At 33.6% G+C, this 12,915-nt stretch overlaps 1 protein-coding gene across 1 annotated transcript; it reads right to left on the bottom strand.

Moving 5' to 3' along the window:
- Window positions 1-4,681: 4,681 nt before the first annotated feature.
- On the bottom strand, window positions 4,682-9,094 carry LOC105164732 (Leucine-rich receptor-like protein kinase family protein). Its single transcript, XM_011083471.3, has 3 exons — window positions 8,695-9,094; window positions 5,597-8,256; window positions 4,682-5,291 (listed from the first exon to the last, which is right to left on the bottom strand). Exons 2-3 carry the CDS (start codon window positions 8,151-8,153, stop codon window positions 4,909-4,911), a joined length of 2,940 nt encoding a protein of 979 aa, XP_011081773.1. The 5' UTR covers window positions 8,154-8,256; window positions 8,695-9,094; the 3' UTR covers window positions 4,682-4,908.
- Between the last annotated feature and the right edge of the window lie 3,821 nt (window positions 9,095-12,915).

Raw genomic sequence — 12,915 nt, forward strand, 5'->3', positions numbered from 1 at the left:
CACACAGTTTTAAGTGACCAACACACTTAGTCAAATTCTCTTTGCATCTCTCTGACCACATTAATTAATTAATTAAACCTCTTACACCAATTTCAAGAAATCTCAAGACATATCATTATTTCCCATATTTTTTTGTACTTCCACAACACCACTGTTCCAAAATTTGCAATTTCTAAAGACCCTTTATCTCTCTCTCTCTCTCTCTCTCTCTCTCTCTTTATATATATATATATATATATAGAGAGAGAGAGAGAGAGAGAGGAGACACAGAGACACACACAATGGTATCATGTAATGAGAAATGGAAAGTGGATGGAGTTGTACTTTGTGATACAGCCATACTGTCCCCCACAAAATTGACTTATACAGTGATTGGAATTACATAAAACTATGTTTGGAGAGTAGTAGTTTGGCATATGCATTTGTTGTTAAAAGTATAGATAGGTGATAGCATAGGCCTGCTTCTTCCTTCAATCACACCAAAAGGACCATTTTCTCATCATGTTGAGTTATTCCACCAAAATTCTTATTTAAATTAAATTTAGTTTAACCAGATTAATCATAGAACAAATGTAAGATGATTGTCATACGATTGATCATTTTTTCTGAACTGTACACCAATTACATATATTAAATGTATTGCATTTGTCGTATAATTAGTTCAAACTCATATAGATTTTTCATATATATATATATATCGTCATCATCAATTCTTTAAGCTAGCTAGTGGTTCGAAAGTGAAATAATCTGAGTTATAAGTTATGGGATTATAAGATATGGTGGTACAGCTAGCACGTCATAATAATTATTTCAGACAAAAAGCGTACGTACATTAGAAATCAGAAAATTCTCCCAAGAAACAGATTCTCATCAGTAACACTTTCCCCATATACATAGCACGCTTTTGCTCCACCCCATGTCAAATTGTCAATCCCCACTTCCACTTCCATTACATCTCCTACATCAATTCAACCCTACACTCAGAAGTTCAAAGTTTAAGTGGAAAAAAGGAACCAAAAAAAAAAAAAAAAAGAGTATCTATTAGGGTTTAATTTTGTCTTTCCCTCCCAACTTTTTACTAATCAGTTTACCTATTTCTGTAATATAAATTGTTATTTCTAATAATTAATTGATTGTGGTTACATTGGTTATATAGGATAATATATCGATACATGATTATGGACTGAATTTGAATCAACAAAAGATACGTACATAAATTAATTTTAAGATCAATTTAATATTTGACGAGTGCGGCTCAAGTTAATTATATTCACCACAAATATTACCCAAACATGCATAATCAAAATTAAATATACATCACCTAAATGTATAAATCATACTTACATTAATTACTCTTAGATGGAAACACATGCATGGATCCAATATTTTGAATTCTTCAATTGAATCCATTTAGGACCCTACCCATTTTACAACCCGTATATACATATACAGTCAAAACTCAAAGTGCATTGGTCAATTGATATCTCCAAGAAGTTTTTCTTTTTTTTTCAAAAATTAAAAAAAAAAAAGGAGAAGAAAGAAGAATTACTCCTCAAATTGAAGTGGGGTTGGTATACATGCATGGATGAGAATTCCAATAATGGTTCGCACGTGTGTACCCAATCACCCCTTATCATTACATCAAATCTTGACCCCCCCCCCCCCCGGAAAAAAAAAGAAAGAAAAGAAAAGAAAAAGGGGAAAGTTAAAAATGAAAAAATAATTTCTTCCTTCAACTATTGAGTGAATTTGTTTGACCAAATAGTGAGAGGAAAAGGGCCTTTTTCAAGGGAAAGAAGAAAGCTTTAGTGCATGGTCTCCAAGAAGGAAAGCTAGCTAGCTAGCTATCATCATCATCATTTAAATTCTTGAATCTTTTGAGATGAAATTAAAAATTAAAATCCAGCAAATATTCTTAGCTGTTGGGCCTTTTTTCAAAATGTCAGCTGCTAACAAAATCTATGCGTTTAGACTCTTGTTTTTGGACAGAATCTTGTCTACTTCTCATGAATACTGGTTCTTCTTCTTGTTCGGAGTAATCATTAATGTTTGTTGAGTCCGCTGTAGGATATTGCGAAGCTAGCAACCATTCATTATTACAATGCGGAAAGCAAATTGGTCACAGAATTATTATAAAGATAGAATATATATATATACGATTGTGATGAGGATTCTATTAAAATAATGAGGTCGCAAAGATATATATATATATATATATCGTTGATCATTGCGATTAATATCATGTCAGTCGGGTCAGATTTATTCGGGTTCGACCCGTATAACGACTCGAACAGATGACGCACTGAGGAGGTGTTTAGTCATTGCATGGACAATCTTGGAGACAACATGCATTCGGGAGTAGGACCCACAAAAAGCCGTACAAATAGCCCACGTCACGGCAGCAAGAGGTATCTTCACTTCAATCATCTTAATCGCACATTTAGATCGCCTATTTTTCCTTTGACCTCAAACTTACTTAAGTATCGGAGTGTTGTCGTCGGGACGAACCCGACTAGCTTCACAGTTTGTTTTATCCTCAAATTTTATTCGATTCAAAGAGGTAATATGGTAAGATCGCAATCGATAATCTAAATCACACGTAATCGAGCCTGATATCTTATCAAGTTGCATGCTTGGTTGGAAAGAGAATAATTGACTACTCACTCCTTCAAATTAATTTTGACCTTCATCATGTGTACGTGTCTCTCATAGTTCACTTTACCCCAGTTCTAGCTATTCACCTACCTACTCTTTTTTGTTTCAATTTGAACTTGTCTGCTTTCACCAATCATTTCCATTACAGCTCCAAATTTGAATTAAAAGGCGACTGATCATAATACTGCTTGATTTAGTATGCATGGTTGAACTTGTTTTTAGATTCAAAAGTGTTTAGGGACTAAAAATGTAATTTTGCCAAATATATATATATTTTTATGAGTTATTAACCTCTCTGAAAGACCAAATAAATTTTATTAGAATATGTTTATGGGATCCCTCTTTGAGTTTGAGTAAATAAATGTAATAATTTTGAGACCTAATTATGCTTAATCAATGGAGCCTTCTAAGGAAGCATTAACCTTAATTAATTATACTCATTTGTCCTAACAATATATCATCTACTGTACACTTACTAATTATTACACCCATCTGCTCTAATCACATATTGCAATGCATGCAATAATATGATTACCAATTATTAGTGTTGTAATTATAACAATGATCATTAAGAGTATTATATATGTACGTACCTAATTAATTAATTCAAACTCAACCATTAAGCATCTCTAATTTCTTTTTTTAATTAATTAAATGTCTAAATAATTAAAATTCTTCGGCCTCAAAAGAGGCTTTTTAATTAATTAGGCCCATATGATTTGGGCTTTTGGAACAACACATAAGCCCTTTTAGACAAATAACTAATAATTAATTAAGAATATATATTATAATAATTGATCTGATAGTTTTTCTCAACTCCAATTCTCAACAACCATAGTTGTTAGAGTCCAAAAGGAAAGGACAAGTCTTTAGAATGAAGCAGAATCGTGCTCTGACAAAAGGTGTATGGAGGTTTTGGAATGAAGCAAAATCGTTTTTTTTTATTTGGTTTAAAATATATGGGCTATTCCAGAGAATACATACATATATATATATATATGCATGTGAAGGAAGTATGCATTATTATAAGGTAAATTACAACGGGTTTTTTTAAAATTTGATATAATTACAAATATCCTAATGCTGTTTGAAAAATTACAAAAATATTATCCTGATATCATGAAATTTTGTAATTCTTAAATGGAGGTTTGGAATTGCCAATTTTACCTTTACTGTATATATATTTTTTAAATATAAAAAATTGTGCATTTAGCTCATAAAAAAATCTACGAAAATAAATATAGTCCACAAGAGTATTTTGGTCAATTTATCATAAAAAATTGATAAAAATCTAACTAATTGGATGATTAATTGTAAACAATCATTAAAATGATAGAGCATTGATAATTTTTCAAATAATGATTAAGTATTTATGATTATAAATTGAGTCATTATTATAATATAGAGTAGATATGTAGAAGAGAAATTGGTGGATGGGAGAGTGAAAGTTTTGAGATATGTTTGGATCCTAAAGCAGTAAAGTAGTGTTAGACAAAGAGACAAACACTATCACAATCATCATTCTTTCCTTCACCAGACCTTTGAAGAGAAGAGAATAATATATGTATGTATGTATGGATCGGTGATTGGTGATTGGTGATTGGTGATTGGTCCCCTCCAACAGTTTGAAATTTCTTTTGATTTTTAGTTGTTGACCTATATACACATATATATATATATATATCTCACTCTTCTTGATTATGACCCTTCCTTCTCTTCTTTCCTACAATCACATTCTTCTTTTTCCTTCTCCTACCATTGCAACATATAAGACTGATTATTGCAATTTATCTCCCTATCTTCCTCACTTTTCCTCCTTACTCTACTAACAAAGTACAATTCAAAAATTGAGAATTCTAATGATTACGTACCATTGTACAACGGTCATTAATTATTGTTTTTGCAGATAATGTTAAGCATATTGACTGCAACTATATATTCCATGGTTGATATTTTCGTCATAATTAAAATTATTTTTATTAGTGAAATTATCAAATAATTACCAGAAAGAAAAGAAAAGAATAAATTGGGAAGATGGTTTATATATTAATTAGAATTAACTTAATTCATTCTTCTATCTACAATTAATTATACAGTAGCATTGTCATTACAAACAACATCAACCAAAAGACGCATTAACCATCACTTTCTTAACCTTATGCCATAGAGAGACAAAGGGAGAGAGAGAAAAGGCATATGGAGTCCAAGAAAAAGGCATATGGAGTCTGGGGCCAAAACAAAAAGGAAAGGCTATTACAGACCAACAGAGAAAAGCTTTAACCCTGAAGAAACACAAGAACCCGATCTCACAACTGACTCTAAACTCTTCACTATGTCGATCGCGCATGGCCTGGCTGCTGGATTCCCCGCGGTGCATTGCAGCCCAAGATTCATGGTCTCAACAATCTGGTTCACTACTTTATTATTATTATTGATTAATGCTGTATCAACCCACATCTCAAGATGGCAATCTGAGTAGCAGTATCTCGCCCACTCTACAACGCTTCCATGGATCCCCAGCTCTGGATCCGCCGCAGATTTCCCCGTCAGGAGTTCAATCAGGAGAAGCCCGAATCCATATATGTCGCTCTTTTCTGTCGTCAAGCCCTTGGATGATCCTTTGGTTTCTGCAGCTTCTGAAAAAGTGTACGTGCATGCACATGATTACATGGAAAAGAGATGGATTTGTATAATTCAGCTACACAATGATTTTATCACACTCTTTTATGTAGAGGGATACTGATAAAGTGAAACATCTATGCATATTCGTACTTGCAACAAGAAAGTTGAGCCACATTCATGATTGAATTACTTATGCATGAATCAGGGATTTTTATAGGTTTGAAATTTTATCTATGAGTATTGGCCTAAAAGAGCATGAAAAGACTTTGGAGAACATGATAATATGCTTCAAATTAATCAAAAGTCTTAATTAGATTACCTGGAGCAACATAGGCAGAGGAGTTGAAACACTTGCTGTCTGAATTAAGATAATCAATCCCAGGTAGACTTAATCTCAAATGGGCTTCATCCTTTTCATCTACCATGATTTTCTGAGGAGTGATGTCGCCAACTATGATACTAGGTGAACAATAACAATGCAAGTACTTAAGGGCTCTGGCAATTCCAACAGCAACTTTAAGCCGACGTTCCCAGCTCAGGCCTTGAATAACTTCACTCAAATGCTTCCCTTCAATGTACTCATACACCAAAACGGCAGCCTTTCCTGATCTACACGTTGCGAGCAGCTTCACAATATTTGGATGGTTAACTTTATAGAGTTGAGTCCAGTCCATCCAATAGCCTGTTGAAATTGAAGCTATTTTTTTGGCCAAGAATTGCTTGTTGTTTGAGGCGGATTTGCCTTTGTACGACAAACCTGTTTTTCCACTTGCCACGAGATTTTCTTCTCTCAAGGATGAGATGATATCCTTTATCCTTATCGATTTTGAAGCTCTTGAATTCAGGAACTGCAGTTCCCAAGTGCCATCTTGATTACTTTCCACCCTCTTCATCAATTCCGATCCTTTCCTTTGCCTGACGAAAATGGAAAAGGAAACGATAATCGCGAACATCATCAAGAAGGCAAGAAAAAAGATTAACACGAACCAACGAGCGTGGTTTTTAACCCCATCGCATGGTGGTAAACCGCTTGTCTTCTCACCACCACAGAGCTTATTACCAGTCACGGCGCTGGAATTGATGGCAAGAAATGCCCCTGTGGAGGGCAAGCTGCCATGAAAGTGGTTGTGGGAAATATTAACTTGAACAAGTGATTCTACATTCCCTAAATTTGCTGGAATTGTTCCTGTCAGTTCATTGACAGACAAATCAAGCTGACCAAGAACTGGCATGGCAGAGATACTGGTGGGAATTTCTCCCGTGAGATGATTATGGCTGAGGTCCAGAGTCACAAGCTTCTTGCAGTAAGATAATTGATCAGGAATTTGGCCTGAGAGTTCATTCTCACTTAGTTTCAGTTCCATTAGCTCTGATAATTCCCCAAAGCTTTGTGGGATGTTGCCTGAAAAATTGTTCCCGGATAAGTCCAAGTTTTCCACCTTCTTGCTGCCGAAAGAACCTGGAACCGGCCCAAAGAAGCTGTTGCTCGCCAAATTCAGCATTTGAAGTTGTGGCATATCCCATTTGTTGTCGTCAATCCTGCCAGATAGATTGTTGCTTGAGATATCAAGAAAGTAAACCACCGGCAGCGTTGTGAATTCTGGTGAAAGTTCACCAGAGAGCCTGTTTTTCTGAAGTCGAACGCGCTGTAAGCTCTTGCAGAGGCTCAAACTCTTTGGAATTTCACCTTCCAGGGAATTTGAGAAGAGGATGAGCTTAAATAAACGGCCTGATGCACAAAGATTTTCTGGGATTTTTCCGGTGAGATTATTGGTGGAAAGGTCTAATACAGTGAGGTTATTATACTTGCCAAGATCTCTAGGAATTTCACCTGATAATCTATTAGACCACAGTTGAAGGACTTGCAGGTGAGGCAAAGAAGATAAAGCATTTGGGATTTTTCCTGAGAAATTGTTGGAGAATAAGTGGAGAATTTCCAAATTCTGCAGCTGTGAGAACAGTTCAGGAATTTCACCCGACAAGGAATTATCACTTAAATCGAGTGATACCAATTTCTTGAGATTGAAAATGGGTTTTGGAATGGGACCAGTGAGCTTATTGAAGTAGAGAAAAAGGTACTCAAGATTCATGAGATTGCCTAAAGATGAAGGGATTTCACCTGTGAGATTGTTGTAAACCAGATCAAGATGTTTCAAAGCTGTTAATTCACCAATCTCCTTTGGAATCTCGCCTGAGAAGTTGTTGTATCCCAGATATATCCACCGCAAACTCTTCATCAGGCCTAATTTTCTTGGAATTTCACCAGTCAATTGGTTTGATGCCAAGGTCAAGAATTCCAACATTGTCATATTTGTTACTGAGTCTGGAATTCTTCCGGATAGAACGTTGCCCCCAAAATCAAGAACTTTGAGGCCTGAAAACAGTCCAATATCTTCTGGGATTTCTCCTGAGAGCATATTATTTGATAAATCCAGCGTTTCAAGAACTGGAAGGTGGGCGCTGGGGATCAGCCCAGTCAAGTTATTGCTGCTCAGGTTGAGATATCTGAGAGAAAAACAAGATGATAAGTTCCGAGGAATTTCATCAGACAACTGATTGCTGGATAGATCAATGGACTGGATATTCGGCAATCTGAAAATGGATTCCGGAATTCTTCCAGACAAGTTCTTGCCGGGGAGCTCGATTTTCGACACGTGGGACGAGCCGAAACAGGTGATTCCATTCCATTTGCAGAAAGAAACAGATGAGTTCCAGTTGCTGAGGGCATGAGAATGATCATTTATTGAAGCTTTCATGGACAAGAGCAGCTCAAATTCAACTTCAGACCCTCTGCATGCGGACAAGTTGATGATGAACAGAAACAGGAACATAAAGTCCATAATCATTTCGTATCTTTTCAATCCTTTCTTCGCCATTTCAGCTGACCACACTTTGATTACAAGCTCAAAGGACTGAGATCCGAAAGCTGATCAGCAACTTTCAGGCTCCAGCTAATGGAGATAACAACCCTTCATTTTTCTGCAAAGGAAGGCAGCATGAAAAAGAATAGCAATTATCACCATAATTAATCTTGGATCTGATGATGCTATTATTATAAAAACTCCAGTAAAGAAAGAAAATTAAAGAACATAAACACAGACACACACTCACACAGCTTTTTATGAAGAATCTTTCATACATAGACAAATAAAAAAATGGCATTTGTTATCATCATCATACGGACAAGAAAAGCAACAACAAGAACCAGCAACAGCAAGAAAGCACGGCTGCCTGCCTACCATCACCAGAAATTAACAATTCATACAAATAATCAGCGACCCCTCGTACAGTCATCTGAAACTACTTTTGCATGAAACAAATAGTTTCAAGAATCATCATCCAAACATATACATATATTCAGATAATCACACACCATATGCATATATGAATAAATCAAGTGAAGGTCACGTGACGTACCAAAAGAGAAGTTGGAATAAGCAAGAACAAGAATCTTGCAACAGAAAAAAGCAGCTGGTAACTGGGAATTAAGTGAAAGAGAGTAGTTATAGATACAAAAGAGAACTGGAAGAGAGTAGCTAGGGTTTGAGGGGAGGCAAGAAGGTATGAAGAGTATATAAATAGATAGAAGAAGTGAGGATGAAATTATGGGCAGGGAAAATAGTGGGTATATACGAGAATGCAGGTAAGGTGAGGCTGAATTGGGGTTTGGACACACACGAATGGTTTAAAGGAAAGAATTTGGAGCAGGGACAGAAGGGTTAACTTTTGTCGGATGTATTACCAAAATGCTCTTTTGACTGGCACTGGCACTGGCACTGGAAAGTGACAAGGAAATTGAGCAACCGTTTAAGCTCAAAAGTTGGTGACCCATGCTCTTCTTGCTTTTCCCTCTTGTTCTTATTTGCACCATCAACACTGCACAAATCGTGTGACCCTCTTCTTTCCCTTACCACCTCTGATTTACACTTGACCAAAAATCTATCCAATATTTCTCTCCAATTCCTTCCAATCTTTATATATGAATACCTTTATTTTTTTTTTGCATTCTTTTTGTTACAATGAAGATAAATTTAAATTAGTTCTTGAATACGTATATTAAAGTAGACAGTTTTCACTTATTTTTTTGAATACTGTGAGGAGCTTGAAATGTACTATTGGATCATTGAAACACTATAAGAAATATAATATTTAACCATAACTGATTATCATGGTTAAAAATAAATCAACCACGACTTGACAACATTTAATTGTTTAATGTGGTTTTTGCGGCAAATATTTTTGGAATGATTAATTAAAAATTAAAGTTTTGTATTATATAATAGTATGGTTTATCACAACTTTTAATAGTAAATTTTATTTTAATGAAAAATAGAGACAAGCATACATACATATAAATGCAGTAGAAGAGGGAGAAATGGGGAAAAAGCAAAAAGAAAATGTAGATTGTTGGGAGATGGGAATGAAAAAGTGGAATATCTTTTTGCTAAAATGGGTGGGGTTGGTATCACTTGTAATTGGGGGACCCTCCATTTCTCCAAGGAATATACAGTGTCTTGTCTTTGTCAATTTAGCATGCTTTATTGTTTCTTCATTCCATTTTTCTACTATTTTCCATATGCTTTTTCAAAAATAAAAATACGTTTTCGTGATGATTTTAAACTGTTCAAATCATTCATTGAGAATTCTAATCAATTTCGAATTTAAATTAATTTTATAATAAATATTATTTATCGTATAATTGATGTACAATTTAAAAAATATAACAATACATCACACTTATTTTACGATTAATTTGATTCGATTGTACGCAAATATTGTGTTGGCATGCGTTCAGTTCTTCATCATGCATATTTGGTTATATAAAATGAGAAAATTGTGTTGTTATGTTGCCCAATTATGCATTTCACGTTAATTACGTACCATGATTTCTGACACTACTCTCTTCCGGTGTCATTCACGTTCTTTGCACCCCGCTCAAACATTCAACATATATGTCGCACCAAAAGTTGTTGTTGCCGTTTTTCTATAATTAGACATCGTAACACGTTGTTTTGACATGCATATAATAAATAATTTTATATTTTAAAATATATATTATACATAAAAATATTATATTAATTGTACAATTAAGTTAATGTAAAACTCGACAAATTAAGTAAGTTAGTTGGGATCACCAAAAATTAGTGCAGTGTGTTAAAACTACTACTTTATGTCTGTAGCGCCTCTTTTTTTTTTTTTTTATAATAGTTTAGATATAGATAGAAATATAGATATAAATGAGAAGACGAATTTGAGTAGGGGTGATTGAAAAATAAATTAAGAATATTTTTGATAATTTGAAAAATTGGTGCCACAGTGTAAGTAAATCCTATTTGTAAGTAAAAATAAAATTTATTTTTTTTAGCATAGACAATATATATATATATATATACAAAGTGAAGATTCTATAAATATTTATGAGAAATTTAATTATAGTTCGCATATTCCAAATATATAATATACGTTGTATGCACCTCAGACTAAATTGAAAATATTGTATGATATACATATATATATATATATATATATGGGGGTGTGTGTGTGTGTGTGTTCGATCGGTTTTATTTTCCTGTGTAATAATATTAATTATTTTACATGAATTAATTAACTAAGATACATGTTTGCTAGCTGTTCACGTTCTTGGCACCTTGGTCAAAAGATTAATGGTGAATTAAAGTTTATAAAATATTTAATGTAAAATTTAATTATCTACATATTCTTCCCCACCATGCAAATTAATTAGATCAAAATGGGTACGCACTTCATTTTTTCTTTAATTTTATTTAAAAGAAAATTTATACACAACATAACGTTAGTATATGAAATGTAATAAAAATTAGGAAAGGAAAATGAATCCGTAAATCGAGATTTGTAATATTTCACGTAAATCCAAATAGCCAGCCTTGTGTTTTTTTGCCTAAAAATCCAAATATGAATTTGTAAATTGTAGAATTGAAAGGCCGTGCTTGCTACATACTAAATTGGGCTGGGACACGTACGGGCCATGACCATCACCACCAACTCTCGCACCAATACGTCTAATCTTGAAATGACCTATAATTTGTTTGATACAGTGTGAATTACAATACTTTAATTTCACCAATTATTGTATTTTCGTTGGAGAAGATTAAAAGATAATTAAATCTTTGAGAGATTGCATCTGCGTCATGCGCCATTTAAAGCCAATAATAATCAAGAATGCATGTACTTAACTAGTATTAAAATCTATGTTGAATTGGATATGTGTATGCACTATCCACTCCTCATCCCCTTTCATTTTTAATAATAATGGAAAGTTAAGTTATGCCATTATGCTGTAAAGAGGACAATCATACACAATTTAATGCCCCTCTTTCTGTTTCTACTAAAATATCATCTTCCACTTTTTTGCTTCATTAAATCTAAAAGAAAATTATAGCCCAACCCGACTCGATCAAATTTAAATCAATCATATGATAAGTGTATTACATTTATCCCATAATAAGTGTACAATTTGAGAAAAGTGACCAATCACACAGCAATATGATACACACATGCTCTGTGATTAGTTTGGTTCGACTAAAAGTGATTCGAGTAAGATTTTTCCCAAATCACACAGCTCAATCAAATATTTTAACGAGGCTTATGATTACTAATAATGTTTCTAGCTTAATGATTAAAATTAAAATTTCATAAATAAATTTAAAATCACAAATTCGAATCCCGTCATATATATATATGGGTATTAGTCTTATTTTATGTAAATATTTAAATATAATTATAATCCAAAAGGGGGGGGGGGGGGTAATGGTATAATTAATTTGAAATAAAGAAAGGTTGGGTTTTCTAGTTGAGATGGATGAGGTAGGCATGACGAAGCCGAGCAGGCCAATTCCACTAAATAAGGAGGGTTGGTTGCTTTTCAAGATAAGGGTTTGTTATTTATTTATTTATTTATTGGAGTGTGGTCCAATGTGACCATGAGATGAAGTGCAATTAATTTAATTTGAAAGTGTTAATGTGAACAAAGGGAAGGGTATTAGGGCTCCACTCCACTAGGTTGTGTGCGCCCTCCATTAATTAATCTACTTTGATGCAACAAAGTTGTCAATAAAATATAGCACTTCTTTTAAAACAAAAGGGCTGAGAATTTTTTTTCCCAACAAAAAAAAAAAAGAGAAAATCATTGACCATTAAATAATTCCATGCCTTTAAAGTTTATATCATCCAAGACAAATTATAATATTAGTAAAATTTTTTAATACAAGAATAATTTTCACAATGTAACGGTGACATGAGTAGTGTGTAATATGACACTATTAAACATAGTGACTAGAAAATCGTGTTTAATGTCATTTCTATAGATAATTTGATGTCGAATTTTACAGAGAGTGAATTGCATTTAATTTTAATATTCGTGTTTTCTCTCTACTAATATATATATATATATATATATATATATTATATTTTGGGGGAGGTGGAGTGGCGGGCGATGGTTTTTTTATCTACTCTATCGAATTCCATATCCCTTATCAAAGTGAGAAGAAATTCAAGTAAACTAACTATATTACCTGCCTATATATACATCAAAACTCGAAAACAAACATTCTTTATACTTAATTTAATTATTATTTTTATTTTTGTGTTATAACTAATTTG

This window comes from Sesamum indicum, linkage group LG6, assembly GCF_026168435.1.
Source record: "Sesamum indicum cultivar Baizhima isolate 11 linkage group LG6, ASM2616843v1, whole genome shotgun sequence".
NCBI classification, from domain to species: domain Eukaryota; kingdom Viridiplantae; phylum Streptophyta; class Magnoliopsida; order Lamiales; family Pedaliaceae; genus Sesamum; species Sesamum indicum.